Here is a 22,582-nt window from a genome sequence, read left to right as displayed (position 1 = left end):
TTCACATAAAAACTTTAAAAAGATATAAAATTTCTTTTAGGGGCATCTTTTTTTAGTTTATGGGACAATGTTTTAGGGACGATTAGTAGGATGTGTATAAATTAATTGCTTCTCACATTTTTTTTTTTTTTTTGGTCACCTTAGTCGTATATTCATATCATTGATTGAATGAAACTTTGAAGGGAGAGTATCCTTAATATAGCAACTATTCCGTAGTACTCCGTATGAATGACACATGGAGTAAGTGATAAAGATAAGAAATTAATGAGTTGAATAAGGATTAATACTCAAATAAAATTCTATACTAGATTAGACCCGTGCGATGCACGGATTTTAAAAATTATTGAAATGAAATAGCTTATTTCTATTATTTATTTTCTCGTATACTTATAAGTTGAATCATAAAAGATATGCAGCTATCATCATAAATTACATGAGTAACAAAATATAAAAATGAAAGCCAATTTCTAGATATCAATTCATTTATTCCAACTAAAAATAAAATTTATTTATTTATTTATTGACACAGTCAAAAGATTGAAATGCAAATGATTATAAATAAATAAAAAAACAAAAAACCAATTCCTCAAAAAAAAAAAACAAAAATATATATATATGACATCATAAGTGCATTTGACGAGAAAAAATTTCATGAGAAAGTGACACATATACATTTGAGAGAGAGGATGATGTCAGCAGATTTCTGTTTTAGCAATAGTTAATAGATTTTGTATGAATAATATGATGAGAATCCATGTAAATTTCATACTACAATGAGTCAATGAATTGGTGACATTTCATTAGGTTGGGTGGTATTAATGACGGATTGACCAATAAATTACAGTATTATTTACCAATAATATTCTAAATTTGTCACTCTTTTTTTTTTTAATAGATATTTGTCATTCATTTTATCCATCATTTATTTTCATTCATTAAATATGAGTTTTTCATTTTTTGTAAGATAATTATCTTTTGTCCTGAGTTTTAGCTATTTATTACTCCGTACTCTCCGATTTTACTCGTGAATTGTCGATAAATTCCCAACTTAATACTAAAAAAGGAAGTATATTAAATGCTTATATTACCCTTAAAATTAGTTTAGATAAGTGAAAATGAATTAAGCTTATACCAACCTTAATACTTTGCCAATAATATCCATAAATTAATTTTATAAATCTCATTTTTTCAATAAGTAACTAGTTTAATGTAAAATCTTATAGGTTGACACCAAGATATAATGTAAAATCATTTCCATCAATTTTCTTTGTGACCTTAAACAAAACATACTTTGTATTGTACAATCAAAAGCATTTACACACTTATGTCTTCTTTAAATAATGAAACAAAATTAAGCCCAACATGTCTCATTTCTTCCAAGTATTCTCTCCCAAAATTGAAAGGATTGTTCTTTTCTCATTGGTATCTAGCTAAGCTTATCTTTTGGTTCAATACTTATACAATAAATTGTCAAGAAACCAACAAAAAATGTGGTTCATACTTTGTTTGTTTTATTTTTAATATTAATTGACCAAGAATTATTATTTTCCATTTCATTTTGATTATTGCCACCTAACAATAACACATTGATGGTGGGACTCAAAGATCTTAATCCTTTGATGTCCTCCAAGACTATTAGCCAGCCAATCAAATATCCAAACAGCTAAAATAGGAAGAAATTATTCAAATTATAAAATTATGTATTCAAATTTAAATTTGCTCTAAAATACTTTATTAGCATTCTTGTTTACGAGGGAAAATATAAAAATTAAAACTTTGTTCTAAAAAATCAAACATTAATCTCCTTCAATCGAAAAATCCACCTGCCATTTTTGCTACTTTTGACTGTTCTTTACTAATTCCCTCAACTTGTTGCTCATTCAAACCTCTGTCTTCGTTTTCCATAAATGGAAATTCCTATTTCTCTCTCCTTTTTTCCCCTTTTCCAAAACCCTAATTTTGCATCTTCAGGGCATTCTTGATCTGGGTCCAATGAGGGGTTTTTGTTTCAGCAATTTGTGTAAGTTTTCTGGGTAACTCTTTTTGGATCTTTTCGAGTCATGGGTTTTGTTTATAAATCAGGAAAGTTTCTGGGTTTGATTTTTGTAATTAATTTTCAGGGTATTTGAACTTGTTTTTTGAATTTAAAGTTGTTTTTTTTTTTTTTTTTTCCCTTCTAATGAGCTTATTAATTGAAAAATTAATGCAATGTAGCTGTTGATTTGGGTATGTTTGAATATAAAGTTGGGGGTTTCAGGAGCTTATTAACTGAAATCTTAGTGCAATGTAGCTGTTGATTTGGGTTTGTTTGAATTTATACTTGTGTTTTTTAGTAGCTTATAACTTGAAAAATTAAAGCAATGTTGCTGCTAATGAGGATTTATTCTGCTATAGTATTCATAAGAGCTGCTATATTTAGGGTTTCAATTTAATTAGTTTTAGAGGTGGGCTGGATATGTGATATCTTAGAAAATATTCGATGTATATATTGCTATGCAAGTTATTGGTTTACTGTGTTAATTTTATGGGAAATATCGAGTATTTGGAGTGAATTTTTCCAGGTGCAGAATGTGGACCTTTGTTATATTGTGAATGAGATTCAAGATTATATTTTTATAATCTTTGAATGAATGGTATACAAACATCATGAAGTTGTGGATTTATTGCAGAGAGAGTGGTCAGTTGGGACCATAAGTTAATGTAAAGGGGGCTGTGGTTGGGAGATGGCAGCTGAGGGAAAACGTTCGAAGGGACGCTTCCTCTATTTGTTCGATTGGAATGCTAAATCCCGGAAAAAGTTATTCTCTAACAAGTCTGATTCATCTGGTAATTAGATCATCCTTTTTCTGATTGCCTAGTCATTTTATGTTCCTTTGGGGCTATGCTTTTACTTACAGTTTGCTGCCTTTTTAGATGTAGAAGGATCTAGCCAAGGGAAGGATAGTGTTGACAATTTGGCCATTTCTCACTATTTATTGGTGAGTCATGTTTCTCTCTCCTTCTCTTTCGTTCAATCACATGTAAATAATTTGCTAGGAATCACAAATTCACAACACAGTCAGAATGAGAGCATCCATATTAGCTCACGTGCACATATGTCATAGAGACATGCCTGTGTTTGCACCTAGACCAACATTTCCGATTTTTATTGTATTTGTCACTTAAGAATGATATTAAATCTGATAAAATTTCTTATAGAGGGAGCTATCAGAGAATGGCGATCGTTCTTCTTTCAGAGGAAGTGGTAATTATAGTTCCACATCATCTGTAAATGGGGATGATGGATATGGAACAAAAGCCCCTGGGGTGGTTGCCCGACTTATGGGACTGGACTCTATGCCTACCACAGCTTCATGCGAGGCAAGTTCTTTTGCATCTTATGAACCTCGTGCTATTGGGAGCTCTTATTATCCTGAAGGTGATACTCCATATGAATTTGAGCAACATATTATGGGCTATAGCTACGTGCCTAACAAAGTAGAAGGTAACCCTTGGAAATCAGTGGATTCAAGAATGAGGAAGGTTCATGGCCGGCCAATTGAGAGATTTCAAACTGAGGTATTGCCTCCAAAGTCGGCCAAACCAATTTCAATCACTCATCATAAGCTCTTGTCACCAATCAAGAGTCCAGGGTTTGTACCTACAAAGGATGCAGCTTATATTATGGAGACAGCTGCAAGAATTATTGATTCTTCTCCTCAGCCTACTGGGAGGACCAAAGTCTCATCTCTGGGGTCTCCTTCATCATCCTTTAGGTATCAAGATCTAAAAGAAAAAATTGAAGCTGCACAGAGGTCTTCTAGACTACCTGAATCCCCCAAGACACCTAAGCTGGCTGCTCCTGTACAGCTAGCAAGAGGAACTACTTCTGAAAGGTCTACTCGAAAGTCTTTGTTTAAAAATATTATGAGTTCACAAGCAAGTGGTTCAGAAAAAGCAAAAAATAAAGCTAAGTCTGTTCCTTTGCCTGTCCAAGATAAAGCCAATGTGCAGAAAAAAATTGGTTCAGCATATAGTGACAGCAGGAGTCAGCAGCAGGAGCGTAAGAAGCTGAAACAGAAAGAGCCATATACCCAAAAGGTCAATTCAACTAGGACGCCAAGGAAGAAGAGTTCTAGCGTGCTTAGACAGAACAACGAGAAGCAGAATAGTGTCTCTCACAAAGACCAATCAACTGCCAAAACTTCACACTCTGATCACCAACCTAGAAAGTTACCTCCAGGAGATAGCTCTGCGGGTCCAAGTAAAATTGTAAGTAAAGTTTTTGTGAATGCTGAAAATGGATCAAAGAAGGTTGCAACAACTCGTTTAATGGACCGGAGACCTCCAGTGAATGGTGTTAGTGAAAAGAGGCCCTCACTGAATAGAATGAAAAAAATATCAATAAGCAAGCAGCTTTCTGCCAAAGATAACAATTCAAGTGAGAAAGTGCTAGAAAACTGTGATGATAAAGCTGTACAACGTGATCTAGCACTTCAAAGCAGTTCAAGGAAGGACATGGATGTAATTTCCTTCACTTTCACCTCTCCCATAAAAAAAGCTGTATCTCAGTCCTCTCCATCTACTACTGAAGCCATTAGAAGCAATCATCATCATCTTTGTGCTGATTCTTATGATAATGTCCAATCTGATACACATTCATTATCACCACAACGAGGGTTAAAATTAATTGATAGTGGTTCTTTAAGCCTTCTTTTGGAGCAAAAGCTCAGGGAATTAACTGATAAAATTGGGTCAACCAAATCTGATCTTATGATGGAATGCTCTGATACAAACAGTGTATCTTGCTTGTCTGAATCAATTTTGTTACAAGATGCTGTCGCTCCTTCAATTGATCATGATGGTTGGTCTGATGAAGATCAAACAAGTGCTACATGTGATGATGATTTATCTTCATCTATGATAGCTAAAGCAAGCCAGAATTGGGAGGTATGTTCCTGGTCATTGCTTGTCTTCCTTCTAAGCATTTCTCGTGCTTTAATCTCTATCATTTTTTAAGTTAAAATTAGATGTTTTTCAGAATTTTTTGTATAGCCTGCTATCTTGAGTTTATCATCGTTCTTAATAAATAGAGTTAAGGGAACTAAAGGCTTTGGAATTTGTTGGACTTTTTTGGCACTTATTGATCGGGGATTTGGGGTTCTTATCTTCCTGGCATTGTAGCTTTATTGCTGTCAGGAAAGAGAGTTCATTCATTGCACAAAGCATTGGTGACTGATTAGATTTTTTTTATTTTAGTGATTGATTGTACCATGGCATTCTCTTGCATGAGATATTTTGTTTCTTAAATTATCCCGTTAAGTGTTCTATACTTTTTTTCTGGGCAATAGGCAGTTTCTTGTCAGATTCCCAATGTTTGAGGAACTTAGTGATTAACAATATGCTCTTTCTTTTATACACAGTAAAACCAGTTTATTAATTAAAAAAACATGTGAAATCTACTTAAGAAATCTAAATATAACAACTACGATCATTGAGAATCAGCAACATGTTCTTCAATAAACCGTAGTGTGGGCATAAATTTTATCTGATTTCATTACAGTCAGCGGAAGACACTCCCCTGGCTAATCCAATTCCTCTTCTCTTATGATTCTAAGTATGAATCAAAGCCTGACCATGCTGATCTAGCGTGTGTGAGAATAGACCTAGGAGTTATGTATTTATTTGCCGTTCATGATCCTGCTGCTGTCAGCTTTGGCAAGTGTTGTCTTGTCATTATTGTCATTACACCGTCAAAAATCCCATTGAAGCGGCTACAGTTGGAGAGAACCTGAGGGTGGGCTGGAATCGTTTCACTTAGCAAGGAATGTTGTTGCAGGTTGGCCTAATACAAATTAGAAACATAGGCACTGGAAAAGAGGAGTTTCCTTGTTTTCTAATTGGCCTCTTCTCGGTTGCCACTAGAGCCACCCTAGATTTCACAAATGAGGAGTTCAAGTTTTAGGGAGGAAATGGGCTGGACAGAGAGGATTAGTGATGGAACTTAAGAGGGTTTTTTTTTTTTTTGTTTTTTTTTTTCCTCATATGAAGAAGATTAGAAAGAAAAACTGTTCTAGTACTTGTTAGGTTTTAGCATGTTTTCCTAAATGTTGTAGGTAATTGAAGCGTTCAGTCGATACATATCAGCTGCTTTTAGTTTTCATGTTTGATAGACATCTTATGATTGTGTTGGTTCGGACATGTAAGACGGAGACCTCAAAGTGCACTGTTACAAAGAGTGGAAGAGTGGGATCATTCTGAGCTTAGACGAAGTAGAAGGAGACCGAAAATGGCTTGGTTGGAAGGAGTTAGGAAGGATATGAAACAAATGGATTTGCATGAGAATGAGGTATTTGATCGTAAAAGGTGGAGGAAAGAGATCTTCGTGGATGACTATACAGAATAATCACATTTGGTTTATGTAGCCAACCTCACTTATGGATTAAGGCTTTGATTGATTGATTGATAAAGACATCTTAAGGTTGTGCAACTTTTTATTGCTGGTGCTCTTCTGGTCTTTCAGTTTTTGTTTCTATATTTCTGTTCTCTTAAGGAGAGAAGGGAAAATGGACTTTACTTGTGTTTTGCAAGAAGGATAGAAATTTAGAGATTTTCACAAACTCAATAAAGATTTATGAGAGCTATCAATATCATGGAAGGTTTATAAGCTAGTTGATTACAAAGATCAAACTTTCAAGAGTGGTATAGTTTTCTAGGCAATGCCAATTGGCACTCAGTTCACCACATTTATATGGAGTGGGAGTGTGGTATATATGTAACTTGCAATCAATACACATGCCCAACCTTTATTTTTTATTTTTATTTTTTTATTTTTTATATTTCCATTAGCTTAAGCTAAAGCCATGTAGTCAACCCCTTTTCTTTTTGTGGTCACTACTCGTTAGGTTGATGTTCTTAATTGGTTCAATGTAGATCATGGACAACAAGATCCTTAATTTTCTCCTCAATTGCTTGTAGCGCCCATATATTATGGATTACCAAAGTGGGGTCAAGCCAACCATATCGTTTACCTTATATTTGGCTCTTGTCAAATTAAACTCCTAACAATGCTCCTCTGTGGGATCATTTGCTAATCTAATTTTCAATTATAATATGTTGTCTCTCGCTGATTAGTAAACATATCCATTTTGTGATGAATGGATGTTGCTTCAGCTCATGCTGAAGGACTGCTGATTACTTTGCTACTTGGATTAGAATTGAGCAGTAAAGAAGGGATTTGGCAGTGGCATATTGACTTTTGTGATCTCATTAAGGGGTAGGAGATCATGTATCTTCAGTCCCATAGGATTGATCCTGGTAGGCTCTTAAAATGTGGTTGTGCTCATATTAACAAATCTTGCTCATAAATTTTACCAAGTTAATCATCTAATGGCCTAGGTTTTACAGAAATAGAATATCATCTAGTCTCATTACCATTGGCTGGTACTGCAACTGGCTGTTTCTCTAGCTATTTATTTTCCACAAAAGTAAAAAAAGAAAATGCTCCTTTCTTTTTCTGAGATGCCACTTTGGACTTAAGGTAGACAGTTTACAACTTTACATAATTGTTATTTTCAAGAAGTCTGTCTTTCTTGTACTGATGTGATTCTTCTTTTTGAATCAAATAAGAAACTAAATAATGCTCTTATTGATTTATTTATTTTTTAAAAAAAAATCATGAAGAGGTGATGTGTGTCATCCAGTATATGGAAAGAAAATCTCTATTGGTTCTTAGTTGGTAAGGTATATGTCCTTAAAAAGGCCATAGATTTCAACAAAAGTTGATGTATGATATTTCGTTCCAACTTTCTAAGGATTTTTTCCATGCCTTTTTCTGTAGGAAATAAGATTTCTAGTCCTGTGTTTCTTTGGTGTGGCATCAAATTACACTTTCTGGTGGTGCATGTTGTTGATATTCTTCTAGTATAGCATATATAATGCTCTGTGCTACTTGGCCTGATTCCTTGCTGAAGAAGATCAACATACAAGTCAAAGAAAATTGCTTAGTTTGATAGCCAGATTAGAAGAGAACAGATATTAAGGCTATTAAGTTAGCCTTTTTCTATTGCACAAGGCACTGCAATCCACATACTTACATTTACCCTAGTATTTTTCGCCTCCCATACCAGAAAAAAAAAAAAAAAAAAAAAAAAAAAGTAACTGAAAGGGGGTTAACTTTGTGAGGTAACTATAATTTTCAGAATTATGAGTAATTTATGACAAAGATCCAGTTTTGAAGTACTAAGTGAGATGATCACTTAATTAAATTTGGAAATTGGGAAAAATACCTATTATAGATGGTTCAAGGGACAAGGATAACAAGGGTAGGGAAATAATTGAGAATTGGGAAAATACCTATTATAGATGGTTTAAGGGACAAGGATAACGAGGGTAAGGAAATAATTGAGCGAGCTAGCTGTTCTCTCTATCTCTCTAAAACAAATGTTACTCCATATTTCCTCACCATTTCTGTTTTTTCCCCTCTTCATGCTAGGGGTGTTGTGTTAGAATTACACACTAATACTACTCTTTTTACCTATGTATAGTAATACTCTAATTCATCGGGGAGGAGTTATTGTGATGATTTCCAGCATATTGCCTCGGCTTTTTCTCCCTTTTTCTTTTGGTCCAAGTTTGGGAGCTTGTTTCTTGTTATGGGCTTTACCATGTGAAATCTTATGGAGTTCAAAAGCTAATAGTATATCTTCAGCTAATAATTTGCACTGTCCGCCCTGCTACTGGAGTTGTGTTTGTTGTTTTTGAACTGTGCATATGTTTTAGATGCATTAAGAGTTCCAATCAACTATTGCTTGCCAAATTCTATGGCTACACGTCTTAACATAAACTAAGCGCTTTGATTTTAGGAATTGAAGGATCACTAACAACTTTGTCAAATATTCTCTTGTTGATGTAACTTCATGTTCTAATATTCTTCTTGATTCCCTTCATATTGTAAAGGATTATGGAGGTCTTGAAGAGCAGAGTGCTAGCAGTACTAACAGATTTGAAGCGAGCAGAGAATCTCATCGTGAACATTTTAACATCTCAAATCCAGAATGTTCAATGTCCGGAAGTTGGATGTCATCAACTACTGCAAGTGATGTCACCCACGGTAAAGCTTTATGTACCATATGGTCTAGCATTAAAGATTATGATTAGCTAATATAACAATCAAGGTCTGGATAATGTTGTTGAGTGAGGAAACCCTCTTCTGAAAGTCTCGAGGAAGAAATTGTCGCATTAAAATTAGATAGTATTGGTTAGATGTCATTTGCTAAATTTATCTGATGACATAGAATGATATTTGGATAATTGCACTTCTGTGATAAGTTGGTCAAATTGCATCCATTCATCACAAAATAGATATGTTTACTTAATTTAAATTGCTGAATGTGTTTACGAACTGATGTTCATTCTATGCTATTTGATTTGCAGGAAATTGTCAGCCTTCATCTCCTCGATCTCAGGAAGTGACTAGTTGCGTGTCGAGTGAAAGTATCCATCCCAGGGAAGATGAGTCGGATTTTATTGATGCATCTTATTGGGAACTAGAATATGTAAGACACATGCTTCACTATGCTGGATTAAAGAGATTAAGGTTGGATGAAGGTTTCGACATTATAGATCCTGATCTCTTTGACCTGTTGGAAAATTTGATAAGTACATCAGGCAGAACTGCAGAACCATGTTCCAAGCTTGATCGGAGAATTTTGTTCAACTGTGTTACCGAAAGTGTTAATGCAAAGTACCAACGGGCTTTCCTTGGGAGCTTCAAATCATGGGAGAAATGGGGAATGCTGCTTCAAAATGAGTGGTTGACTGAAGAAGTGTATAAAGAGGTTTTATGTTGGCAAAACATGGGAAATTTAATGGTGGATGAGCTTGTGGACTTGGACATGAGTACTCAATTAGGAAGGTGGTTGGATTTCGAAATTGAATCACTTGAAGAGGGAATTGACATTGAGAAAGAGATAGTAGAATCTTTGATCGACGAGCTTGTTGCTGATCTAACTGTATAGAGGCAATCTAGATAGTAAGCTTATTTAACCCATCCTAATTCCTAACCCTTTTGTACAATTTTTAGAAGAACAGATCATTTAGTTTATCCTACATCTCTCTTAATGGTAATGTGGTAGATGAATTAATTCTTTTGAAGAAATTCGCTCAATGCAAATGGCATCATTTTCTATTCGTTTTGATCATCAGAGAACTTACAGCTTTTTATAACTGTAGTTTTGTATCACAATCTACTCAAATGAATGTCCTTAACACTCTTGAATTCAGTAAGATCAAAACGGGACTGCTACACAACACACGCACAAGAGATTTCAGATAAATTGAACTTCTCGGCTGAAAACCGAGATTTTAGCAAAGGTATCTCCATGAAGCTCCTAGAGCTTTCATTACAGATAATTTGAGGTAAGAGGATCTATGAAAATGATGTTTGAGAGATGGTAGTGCTGGAAATAAGGTAGACATGAAAATGTGTGATAATGATGCAAGCAGCACTTAATACAAGCTGGGTTTATGATAAGAACATGTATTTGTACTCTTTAGAATTTTCATTTGGCCCCTTTGTTTGTAGGGTGGTGTAGTGGTCCTTCATTTGCTTACTACTTTGTGGTACTAATTTGGCATCTTAAGAGTTGTTAAAAGAATCTTAATCAATTTTATTCCTTCTTTTATACCCTAAAATCTGGATAAATCTGATTTTGCCTTGGTTGTCTATGTATCAATGTGATTATTACAAAGTATATAATATATGTATATTTATTTCAATAGGAAGGATAAAGAGAGAGTACATCTAGAAAAAATGTACCTACACTCGTGAATACAATATGAATTTGGTGTTGAATTTACCAATAATTCTACCAAAGAAAAGTACACATTTAAAAGGAAAGTCTCGTGCTAGTCATGCAGTTATCATATTTCGTATATAATAGAACTTTATCCTAAACACATGCTTTCAATAATTTATTTTCATTACAACTTCGAAAATAATACAACTATGCGAGTAATAACAAAATTGAAAACTTAAGAAAATAAATTTTTGGGTGTGGGCAATAGACATTAGCATAAGATTTTCTTCATACTGCGTAGTAAACAAATACAAAATACTACGTAATTTATTACCATCACCAATATTATAATCGCTTGCCAACTAAATGGTAAATTGGTAATGACTCTTACTGCTTATAAATAACTCCGTTAAGTTTCTTGGATAAAATTGCATTGTTACAAAATTTGAACAAAGATTTTTATTAACTAATCATACAACTATTAGCTAACTTTATTATGTTAACAATATTGATGCATTCACTTCTCCAAATTTTAATTTTTGATAAATTTATAATCTGCAGTAGCTAGTTAGCTAGTACAGTAGTAATTTTCTGACTTCATTAAAAATAAACAGGATGGAAATTGAATTTTATGGCAGAAAATTAAAGATACCAACTAAAAAAAACAGTAAATGTATTATTTTTTGACCAATGAGAGCATAAATGTTCCTCAAAATAGCAACTATATTAATCTACTATTTCTAATTATACTAGGCTAGCTACCAGAAATATAAACTGACAGTAGTTGGAAGATTAATGCTCCAACTTATTGGTAATTGGAATAAGACACAACCTCATTGACATACATACCTAGATTTGGTTAGTGGTAATTTTTACTAATAAGACAAACTTTAATTAGTAAAATATTAACAAAGTTTTAAAAAAATTGGTTCTCTGCTAACTTCTTTCTAGGGTGAAGTAAGAATACTGAAAAGGGACACTACCTAAGTGCTATTACCCATAAGCTTTAATCATATTCCCCCTAATTAACTAATCCTAATTTTGTCTTCCTTTTCGTTTTTACTCCATATTAAAGTTAGACACTACTAATCTACTACCAGTATAAGTAATAACCATACTAACCAGACTTCATCCCTCACAGTTCTTTTAATTTGGTGTTTAATCTTTAGCCTCAATTGCTTCTTGCACTTAGATATTTACTCCCTCCGTTTCATTATAATTACAACACTTTTTTTTTTTTTTACGTCCGTTTCATAATAATTATAACATTATTTTCTTATGCAAGGATCCACTGTTATTTTATTATTTGTCTCTTTAATTTTCTTAAACTTTGTGTATACCCTAATACTATGATTATTATTAAATGAAGGAATAAGGGCCTGTTCTCTTCAGCTTATTTCTAGTTCAGTTTATTTCTTATCTTAATTTCCTTCTCTTATAAAATATTCAGTTCAGTTCAATTCAGCTCCAATAAGTTCAATTCAGTTCACTTCAACTCAATTCAGTCAATCAGAACAAGCCCTAATATTTTACAGATTAGTTTGGAAGGATTCAACAATTCTCTTACCAACTACATTAAACCTTACTTGACATTATTGGTTGCTTAATTAACACACTATAAAGCCGACTAAAAAAGTACGAGTACAAAAGTATTCGTCACTAAGATAATACCTTACTTGGTTAAAGTATTTGTAAGTCATCATCATTATCTACCCCTAAGCCATAAAGCAATGAGGAAACAATTGAATTTTGAAGGAGTGTAACTATCAACAATAAAATTTAAAGAGAATTAATATGTTCATTAAACTCTATATGTAAGTACTGTAGTTCATTCATGTCTTCCCTTCTTTTTTTTTTTTTTTTTTTTTTTTTCACACGTCTTATTCATTTCTGATATTCCATAGCCGATCTCATTAATGCATTTTTCGTTAATGAAGTTGACGTTTGAAACTAACTATAACTATGTGCTTTGTATTTATGTAGTTGGTTTTTATTTCCCATTGGAATATTAATTGCTGATTATAACTCCACTCGATTTATTGGTTAGTGTTATTCAAATTTATTCTAAAATCACCCTCAAGCACCCTCATTTGACAAGATTCGAACCTCAAATCTCTATGATCTGGTGTAAAAAACTAACCAAGTGAGTCAATAAATTATAACACATAAGGAAAATAATTTGTGACAATTTTTAAGAACGAAATTAAAATAGTATCAAATTTATCCTAACTAGTGCAGATTAGGGAGTACTATACAATAATGCTAGTTAGTAGCTCTCAAATAATACGGAGTATAAACATCTAAAACTAGATTGACTTTATACAAATTTGACACACATTAAAATAATAAAAATATCATAATTAAATTAATCAATCAAATAACCTTCTTCCTCGTAAGGGTTGCACAAGAGTCAGGATCCAATGAAGGGAATGATCCAGTACAGTCAGGTGTACGATACTAGAATCAACCCTCAACAAAATAGCAAATCAAAACGTGTAGATTGATGAGCTTTTGCCACGTGTAGGGTGTGATGATGATGATGACGTAGAGGTTCTGGAATCTGGAGGAGGGTGTAGGTAGAAAAGTGGAAGTGAGAACAGAGTAGTAGGAAACAGAGCACGTGATGCTACAACAATCTTTGCAGGTGGATAGTGGATTAGATATATAGCATGGTAGGGTTGTGACATCACACGGGCCGTGAACGTGCTTCCCTCTATTCTCTACGTATTTCGTATTTTACTTGGATTTTTTACTCTCTTGATTTATTTTTATTTCCTAATTGTATTAAATTTTTTTTTTTTGGAAGGAGAATAAAATCTTTGAAAATTTTCTTGGTTATAGTTGTAGATAGTCTATTGAAAATTTTGCAATAATTGATTTTTTTAGCAAATACGGAATAAGTAATCATCCTTTTGCTTGCATATTGTTGTTAAAGACAAATTGATTAGAGCCTTCATTGTCCAAGAGACTTGAGTGTAGCTGTGTAGGAGAAAGTATAAGAGAAAGTTAAGCAAGATTTAACCTTATGAAGGATAGCATACCAATTACATAGCATTTTGTGTATATTAAATACACAAAATATATTTAGTTGTTATGGTAACTTAGATGATTATATAATTTGTATGAGTTGTAACTCATGTCATAATTTGCTAAGGCGATATGTTTGAACTAAGATAATCTTGACTTGTGAGTTGTGTATCATGCTAGAGTCGAGATTATGCATGACATAAGTTTTTTTTTTTTTTTTTTTTTTTTTTTTTTTTTTTTTTGAAACAAGGATGACATAAGTGTATGATAAACACAAACATAGGTAAGTTTAAGTAAATAATTGAAATCATAATGTGGCTCGTGAAATATCACTACCCAACATGCAATCAATCAGATTTAAGGAGAATACAACTGACAAACCTATATTAACAAGTCAACCATATTCCATTTAGATTGTAAACTTACAACCAATGTTACAAATCTTACAGTGTAACCAACAGAGCAGTTACCATATTTGAAATTGAACTACTGATATTCATATCCATTGTCACACACCCTAGATTTGCTTCCTATCCACCTCAATTAAAAGATGAGTAATTATTAGGAGTATTATTGTTTTATCTTCCTCCTAACCTTAAACACAAGGGCAAAAAGAAGCAAGCTAAAAAGTGTAAAATAAATAAATAAATAAATAAACACAATAATCAAAAAACTTTTTGCAATAATTAATTTCAAGACACCTAATTTACTTTAATAGCCTTGTAGGGGCAAATATTATGTACTTTACAAAAATTCCAAGAATCTAAACAGCCTCATCAATTTCATCATAAAAATAAACCCAACAATACCGTACGGAAAATCCCTTTTAAGGATTTCACCCCAAAAATTCCCAATGGCAATTTCGTTATTTACCCCAAATCCAAGGGTAATTTCATTTCATTACCACCATTTTATTATAAGCTTCTTCTTCACTCTTCATTTTTCTCTCTCCTTCCATTTCTGCAACTCCATATTTGTTTTCGTTGTTTGTTTTCTCTCTCCTCTTTTTCTTCTTCACAGAATACCATGGAGTCCAACCTCAAAGCTCCAACCTCCATTAATGGCGGTGATTTTCTCTCTCCTCCATCTCCGCCACCGCTCCAGAAGGAAGACGACAACAACGACAACGACGAGGAAGATGATGATGATTTCTACATCGATGACAGTAACTGTTCGACGCCATTTGTGAGCGCGCCTTCGAGTCCAGGTCGTTCGTACTATCCTTCTGGATTCTTCTACAGTGCACCTGCTAGTCCCATGCATTTCGTCCTCGCTACTGCTCAGGCGAGATCCTCTGCCGGAGGCGGCTTGATTCCGGCGAGTTCCGACGCTTCCTCTTCTACCGGCTCCTTCGAGTTCGAGTTCTCCGCCCGATTCGACTCGCCGGCGCCGGAGATTGGACCGTCAATGTCGTCCGCTGATGAGTTGTTCCTCAACGGCCAGATCCGTCCGATGAGGCTTTGCGCTCATCTACAACGGCCGCAGAAGCTTCCATCTCTGACATTGCTGGAATCTGAGAGAGAAGATGAAGAAGAAGACGATTATTGCGATGATGATGATGATAAGAGTAATGTGTTTCAGAGGTCGAGGTTGAGGAACAGATCTCAACGTAGAAGAACTCGGTCTCTCTCTCCTCTTCGGAGTACGGCGCCGTTTGAGTGGTACTGCTCTGACGACGCCGTTTCGACTCCGACGAAGAAGGCGGAGGAAGGAGAGAGTGAAGGAGGAGGTGAGAAGGAGAAGGACGGCGGCGAAACGACGCCGTCTGGGAGTTCGTCGCGGTGTTCATCGGCGGGGAGGAGTTCGAAACGGTGGGTGTTTCTGAAGGATTTTCTGAGGAGTAAGAGTGAAGGAAGAAGTAACAACAAATTCTGGCATAATATCAACATCTCGTTTTCTCCGGCGAAAGAAAAACGAGAGAAAGGAAGCAACAATAATAGTAATGTCAATGAAAATACAAATGTAAATGCAAATACGAATTCGGCTTCGTGTTCCGAGGATAAGAAGGCGAAGAAGAAGGAATTACCGGTGTCGAAAGGGAAGGGGATGCCGGGCGGAAAGAGGAGGTCGGCGCATGAGATGCACTACGCTGCGAACCGAGCGCAAGCAGAGGAGATGAGGAAGAAAACATTCTTACCTTACAGGCAAGGTTTATTGGGATGTTTAGGGTTTAATTCCAAGAGTTATGGTGCACTTAATGGTTTTGCTAGAGCTCTAAATCCTGTCTCTTCTAGGTGATATCATTATCAAGTATCAACCTATCATCATCAAAAACGTTTTTAAAAAGAAACCCAAATCAAGTGTATTATTGATTAATAGGGTCTAAAAAATGGGGAAAAAGAAATACAAGTAGATGATTTTTGTATAGAGGATTTGATTTTCTTATTTTCTCCACCTTTGAATTTGATATAGGCCCCTAATTTTTCTTTAATCTAGGGTTAAATACATGATTATAATCATGATTGCTATATCAATGTGTAGATTATGATTGTTGGGTGCCTTCTCATATTGTCAACTAAAAAGGAGAAGATTTATTGTAGTAGCTTTTTTTTTTGTTTTTTTTTTTTTTTTTTTGTATATATTTGGTTGCTATGGTGGAAACACTTGGAAAAACAGATTGGGGAGGGATTTTTAGCTTTCTAGTCTCTATGAATTGTTTGGGGGTTATGTTAACTTGTTTGAAGAGATTATCTTGTAATTTTGCAATTCAAGTTTCACAACGCCTTGATAACCTACCCACACCATTTACTTAGCACATTACTACTCCATTAAATTGATGTTATTGAAAGTAGAGTAAAAAATTACTTAATTAGTAAATTTGTTAGTTTAAAATTGTTCCACAATAATCAATTAGGGGCTATGACAATTTTCTTTTGTCTCGAATTCCTTGTTTACCGACTCTAGTCTGATCTGAACTTGTTTTCTAGTCGGGTGATGCGTATGGTAACCCTTATGTTAATTTATACGTCCTTGTTCTCAATTGTCAAAAACCAAATGTAAGAACATGTATTATCCTGTCAAATTTAAGCAACATAGCAATATTGTGTGGACATTAACTAATTTTGGTGCTATCTTACCATCATTCAATTCCAAATGAAGATCAAATGATGAAGCCCCATATAATGTTTAAACGGATAGTGGATAGATCATGTGAATGGATGGTTCAAAAGCATGTTACAACATGGGACTGTGTCCGTTATCTAGTAGATACAGTATATAAAGACACTGAGAAAATTCTTACACATTTTAATGTTTCTCTTAGTTTGGGTTAATAGTAAGAGGTAAATTTCATGTGACAATAAAATGATGGTTCATATTGAGCTCACTTGGTTTTACTATCAAATATGGAACGTTAGAAAGAAGAGTTGAAGAAAAAGGGTGAGTTCCAATTATTTGCACCACATGGTTAAGTGACAGAACCATGTTAGTTGGAGACTTGGCAGTGCTTTGATTTTGACTCTATAATCATAGTAATGGAGCTTTCAGTAAAAAATAAAAATTGATTTTTTTTACTGCTTTAATACCTTACTGACAAACCCATAACCTATAACATCCTATATGGAGTAAATTTTTAAATGGAGCTTTCAGTATTTACTGCTTAATTAATTGTTGGATCGTTCATGTATTATACGGAGAGCACCAAGAAGTACTTCGTATTAGGTTTTGAAAGCTTGGGCACTACATGTGGTGCAACTGTTGTATGAGATAGTTTCATATATGTGAAATGCATGTGGTATGAACCGAATAATACATATTACTTGTATAACTTGCATGGCTTTGGTGGTGGTTGAGGAGTTTTGGATGTGATGGGAAGGACTCATTTTTCTTTTGTCTTTGGTAAGATTGATTAAATGATTTTTTGTTCTTTTGGGGTTTTGTTGATGATAAGTTGTTCTTGCTTGTTCTTTTAGGAAATGTCATTTTTATTTGTTCTGTAGTTGAAGAAAAAAAGTATATACAGGAGTAACATTTTTATACATTAGTTTGGTTGGTGGTAAAGGGCTTGTGCTACTTTATTTTTAAGTACATAGTGCTCGTCTTCTTAACATAAGGTATGAAATTATGAATTATTCATGTTGTGTCTAGAACGTGACATTTTAGAGATATTGAGAATTTAACAAAACAATGACTTGATTATTGTTTTACATGCTTTTTTCTTATCTCTTTATCTTTTTACATGTCTCCATCCATCTCTAGTTCATTTATTTAATTACTCCGTATTTATTTTCCAAGATGGAAAGAAGGGGTGGGAAAGTAGTAGAAAAGGACCCTTTTTATTTTAATATGTTACAGTACCATTTTCCTTCAAAAAAAAACAGAAGTGTAAAAAAGGTTGTGACCAAATTATACTACTTATTAGTATTTATGTATTTTCCATTCAAAATTAAAAGTAATTGTCAAATAGTTTCTAATACAGTAATTGGAAAATATGAAAATTTCCCATCAGATTTCCCAAGTTCTCATACATGACGTTATTGTGGGCCTCATCGATGAATTTTTTTCAATTTTATTCCTTTATCTGACCTTGTTCTTTGATTTTTGAATTGCAAATCCAAATTATGCAAACAAACCACTAACAAAATATAAGATGGTGTTCATCATATATTTAGGGTTTTAACATGAAATTAGGAGTTTGTTATTTAGTGATTAATTTATTAAATTGGGACTAGTTTGCATCAATTTCACGTATTATGATTTCAATTAGTACTGAAATTGATATTCCCGTTCATAAATTATTACTAATTTTTTATATGAAAATTTAGGGTTCATATGTATTTTAGGGATATTTTAAAATCAAGCGTTTTTCTAAATTATGATTTACAATCCTAAATTGAGCATATATATTAGTTTTATATAGAGTTAATCAATGTAAATAATGCTTAATTTAGGAAATTATCTCAGTTTGAAAAATTCCCCAAATTTGGGATAAAACCTAAATGAGAACAACAAATTATAATAAACACATATTAGTGACTTAATTACGTTCGTGTGAACTTGAATTATGTTAAATCGACTACCAAGTGCTTTTCCCTAATCTAACTTTATTTATATTGAAAATAAATCATTCAACATGAGAATCGAGGAAGAAGAAGACATGATGACGTCAAGTATGAGGGCTTGAGAAATCTGGTGGGAAATTTTCATGTTTATTTAAAATAGTAGATGGTAAAGTACAAGATTAAAAATATTGTAGGTGGTTATTACTAAAACGACAATAATAGTATGTGGTTATTTCCAAAAAATACTTTAGAAAAGTTGACAAGTTTTTTCGGCTGTCTTACAATAATATTGTACTCCCTCCGTCCCTAAATTTTTGCCTCATTTGACATTTCGCGGTCTCCTAGATGCATCTTATTAAGATTTTATTTCCATTTTCATAAGTGTAAAAATTATAAAAACTAGATATTATGCAATAAGACGAATCTAACAAGATTTCACATGATTATATTATTTTGTTATAGATTAAGAGTATTTTACTGTCAAAAATTATAAAGTTTGACCCAAATTTTTGCAATGGAAAAATTTGGGAAAAGAGGGAGTACTTTGCAGTTCCTATATATGTATGAGGCTTATGGAATTAGGGTCTGTTCTCTTCATATTATTTTCAGTTCAATTCAATTCAGTTCTTAATTTCCTTCTCTCATACTCCCTTCGTTTTTTTTATATTTGCATCACTTTCCTTTTTGGGGTTTTTTTTTTAAATGCATCACTTCTATATTTGGTAACTTTACACTATATTTTATCATTTCTCTCTCTTACTTTAAACCCCACTCAACTTATTTTATCATTTCTCTCTCTTCCATGGTCCCCAGTAAATAATAAAAATATATATCCTCTCTCACATACTTTCTTTTTCATGGTCCCCATCTTACTTTTACTATAATAATTTATTCACCCACTCACAATATTATATGGCAAAAGCTAATTAGCGCCCCCGGGGCGTTATGTAAGAGAATTAAAGTGCAAATATTAGAGTAAAATTAACATTAATTACATCGAACGACGCGTGATTTTGTCATGCATTCCTAACTTAATACCATTTCAACCAATATAATTACTCCTTATCTAACGCCCCGGGACGCCCGTTAGCAAGATCCTCAATTCAGTTCAGTTTAGCTCAATTTAGTCAATCAAAATAGACCTTAGTAAAGTTTTGTTAAAGTGTATGTCATAATGGATTTGAGATGCTTTAGATTAAGGCGTAGTTGTAGGTTCATATAGGCTTGGACAGCAATAAAGAAATGGATTCATAGACTTAGGCATAATGATTTTGGAGTATTTGACATTAAGTCATTAATGTTGTTGCCTATAGACTACATATCAAATTTCCTAATTTTGGTTAATTTTTTGAACTGTTTACCTTGGTAAAAGACATGGGTGAAATATAGTGTAGGTGTTATTTGAAGCTTTAAGGGCCTATTTTGTTCAATTTAATTTCAGTTCAGTTCAGCTTCAATTACTTCAATTCAGTTTCTAATTTCCTTCTCTTATAAACAATTCCTTTCAGCTCTATTCAGTTCAGTTCAGTTCAGCCCCAATCAGTTAAATTCAGTTCAATTGTTTTCAGTAAATCAAAAGAGGCCTTAAATCGATGTATTTCTATTTTTGACCCTTTCTTTACATGTGAATGGTTGTTTTTCGTTGTTTTTTTAAAAAAAAAGGTTGTTTTTTTTGTCTCTTTTTACATTTTTACTACATCCTGGAGAGTGTGGAATGTTTCTCAATCAATTATCAATAATACGTACTCACTATTTTATTCTTTTCACCTTATTTTTAATAAATATTTAGTATTGAAAATACTTTTTTTTTTCTATTAAATTTATACTAGAAGATTCAAATTACACTATACCAAATATACAAAACAACAATTTAGACCTAGACGAAAAGCAATAAGATCTTCTAGACTAGAAAATCAAATCAAGAATTGGAAAGATAAAAATTTGAATCAAAACATCTTACATAAATTTTGTTTTGATTCGAATTTTTGTCATAAAAGGGATGAAGTATGTGATTATATACTTCTTTGTTTTTTCAATAAATTTTGTGTCCCAAAACAGTTAATCATATTAAAGCTAGGTTGACGAAAAGGAAAATAAAAACAAAGATAGGGAATTGAGAAGACATTTTCACTTCATTAATTGAGTGCAAATGACAACTTAGGGAATGTAGTCACTTAAGTACAATTGAAAGGTGTTAATTATGATGAGTGGGCACTTGAACATTGTTAAGAACTTGAGAGCATCAAAGAAATTAGGGTTCATTGTGGGAGCATCAAAGAAATTAGGGTTCATTGTGGGGACATGCAACTCTCAACCTAATGGCAAGTGAATTGGACTTATTGGAGAGTTTGTAGATCTTCAATCTGATATGGATCTCATGGATCCTCAATACCCTCGCAATATATCCAGATTGATTATTTTTATGATTATGCACATAGTAAGACTAAAACAAAAGGCATATTATATACAAATATTCCGTATTTATTTTATTTCTTAATACATTGTATGTAGTAAGTTGATTTTATACACTCGTTAAAAGTCAACTTATCATACATGCTCGAATATCATATTAGAAGATTTACTTGATCAAAATTGTTAAAAACGATTGATTTTATGTTCCATCAAAATTAACATTTCTTAATGCACTATGTTTATGTATAGTCAACCTTGATACATACAATTTTATCACATTTCGATAATTTTTGGTATCAAAATTTTTCTAATATGAGGGGGGTATTATTAGAGGGCCCAAAAGAATTCCCTCTCCAAAAAGGTCCCATGATGAATCTGAAGAATCCTGACACTGAAATTGTATTACTCATACAAATATGGACCCATTTCATTTCCCACAAAAAAAAAAAAAAAAAAAAAAGTGACCCTCCATTATTTGTTCTTTGCAACCTTATGTGCCCCCCCCCCCCCCCCCCCCCCCTTTTTTTTCAAGATACTAAGAAATTTTATATGGTATACTCAATTCGCCTATTAGTTTGTTTGTTCCAAATGAATATATTTTACTTTTCTTTCAAAAAAATATGAATATATTTTACTTATTAAGTATTGAATGAATGGAAATGTGGAATCAACAAGAAAGATAGAATATTGATGAGTCCAAATATAATGTACTTGAGAATTGATTAGTAATTTTTAACGACTATACATGTATGATATGAGACAAATTCAAAAGGACAATTAAAACGAAGATGTTGGAGCAAACTTGAAGGAATGAATGGATCGGAGTTATACATACTATGTACCATAACATGCATTATTGATCTGTCATTGTTTTACTTCATACGAACTTAAGGGAAGCTAAAGTAGTGTACCAGACCATCTATAAAAAGACGGGTTGCAATGTTTATGCATACAACAATTACACAAACATGAAGCCAAAATGTTGGGCCAGCCGATTTGATTGAGCTAGATGACTTCACATAAAAAGTTAAAAACATACATTACAAGTATTTTTTTTCCCAAAATTCTCTATCTTATTACAGTACTTCAATAGTTCAATATCTTACCTCTTAGATATACTCAAGTTAGAGTTTTACCTGACCAATTGTGCATGACTAATGACTATACTTCATATTGGTATGTAGCCTTTTTTTAAGGTTAGTGTTTCAGAGAATCTACTATCAGAAAACTACAAATCTACAATTGCTATTTTTTTAAGTTTTGTATCAAACTTATACTGTTGTTACCAATTGTTTTGAATTATTATTATGAGCCATAGTGCAAGTAAAAAAGATTACTACTACATATATCATACTCCTCTAAAGT

General features: G+C 33.2%; 2 protein-coding genes across 3 annotated transcripts; both read left to right on the top strand.

Moving 5' to 3' along the window:
* Positions 1-1,616: 1,616 nt before the first annotated feature.
* LOC145574466 (uncharacterized) lies at positions 1,617-10,239 on the top strand. Of its 2 annotated transcripts, none has more exons than XM_081632254.1 (6): positions 1,617-2,020; positions 2,670-2,826; positions 2,920-2,978; positions 3,199-4,929; positions 8,938-9,091; positions 9,415-10,239. In XM_081632254.1, exons 2-6 carry the CDS (start codon positions 2,724-2,726, stop codon positions 9,996-9,998), a joined length of 2,631 nt encoding a protein of 876 aa, XP_081488380.1. In that variant the 5' UTR covers positions 1,617-2,020; positions 2,670-2,723; the 3' UTR covers positions 9,999-10,239. The 2 variants fall into 2 exon arrangements, with proteins under 2 accessions (XP_081488380.1, XP_081488379.1); XM_081632253.1 differs by having other exon boundaries at positions 1,618-2,020; positions 2,914-2,978.
* Positions 10,240-14,464: 4,225 nt separating this feature from the next.
* LOC145576159 (uncharacterized) lies at positions 14,465-16,377 on the top strand. Its single transcript, XM_081633943.1, has one exon. It carries the CDS (start codon positions 14,832-14,834, stop codon positions 16,041-16,043), a length of 1,212 nt encoding a protein of 403 aa, XP_081490069.1. The 5' UTR covers positions 14,465-14,831; the 3' UTR covers positions 16,044-16,377.
* The last annotated feature ends 6,205 nt before the right edge of the window (positions 16,378-22,582 follow it).

The sequence above is a fragment of the Chenopodium album genome, chromosome 13 (assembly GCF_948465745.1).
Source record: "Chenopodium album chromosome 13, dcCheAlbu1.1, whole genome shotgun sequence".
Classification (NCBI taxonomy): Eukaryota; Viridiplantae; Streptophyta; class Magnoliopsida; order Caryophyllales; family Amaranthaceae; genus Chenopodium; species Chenopodium album.
Note: the sequence above shows the minus strand (reverse complement) of the source record. Positions and strands in the feature narration are given on the sequence as shown.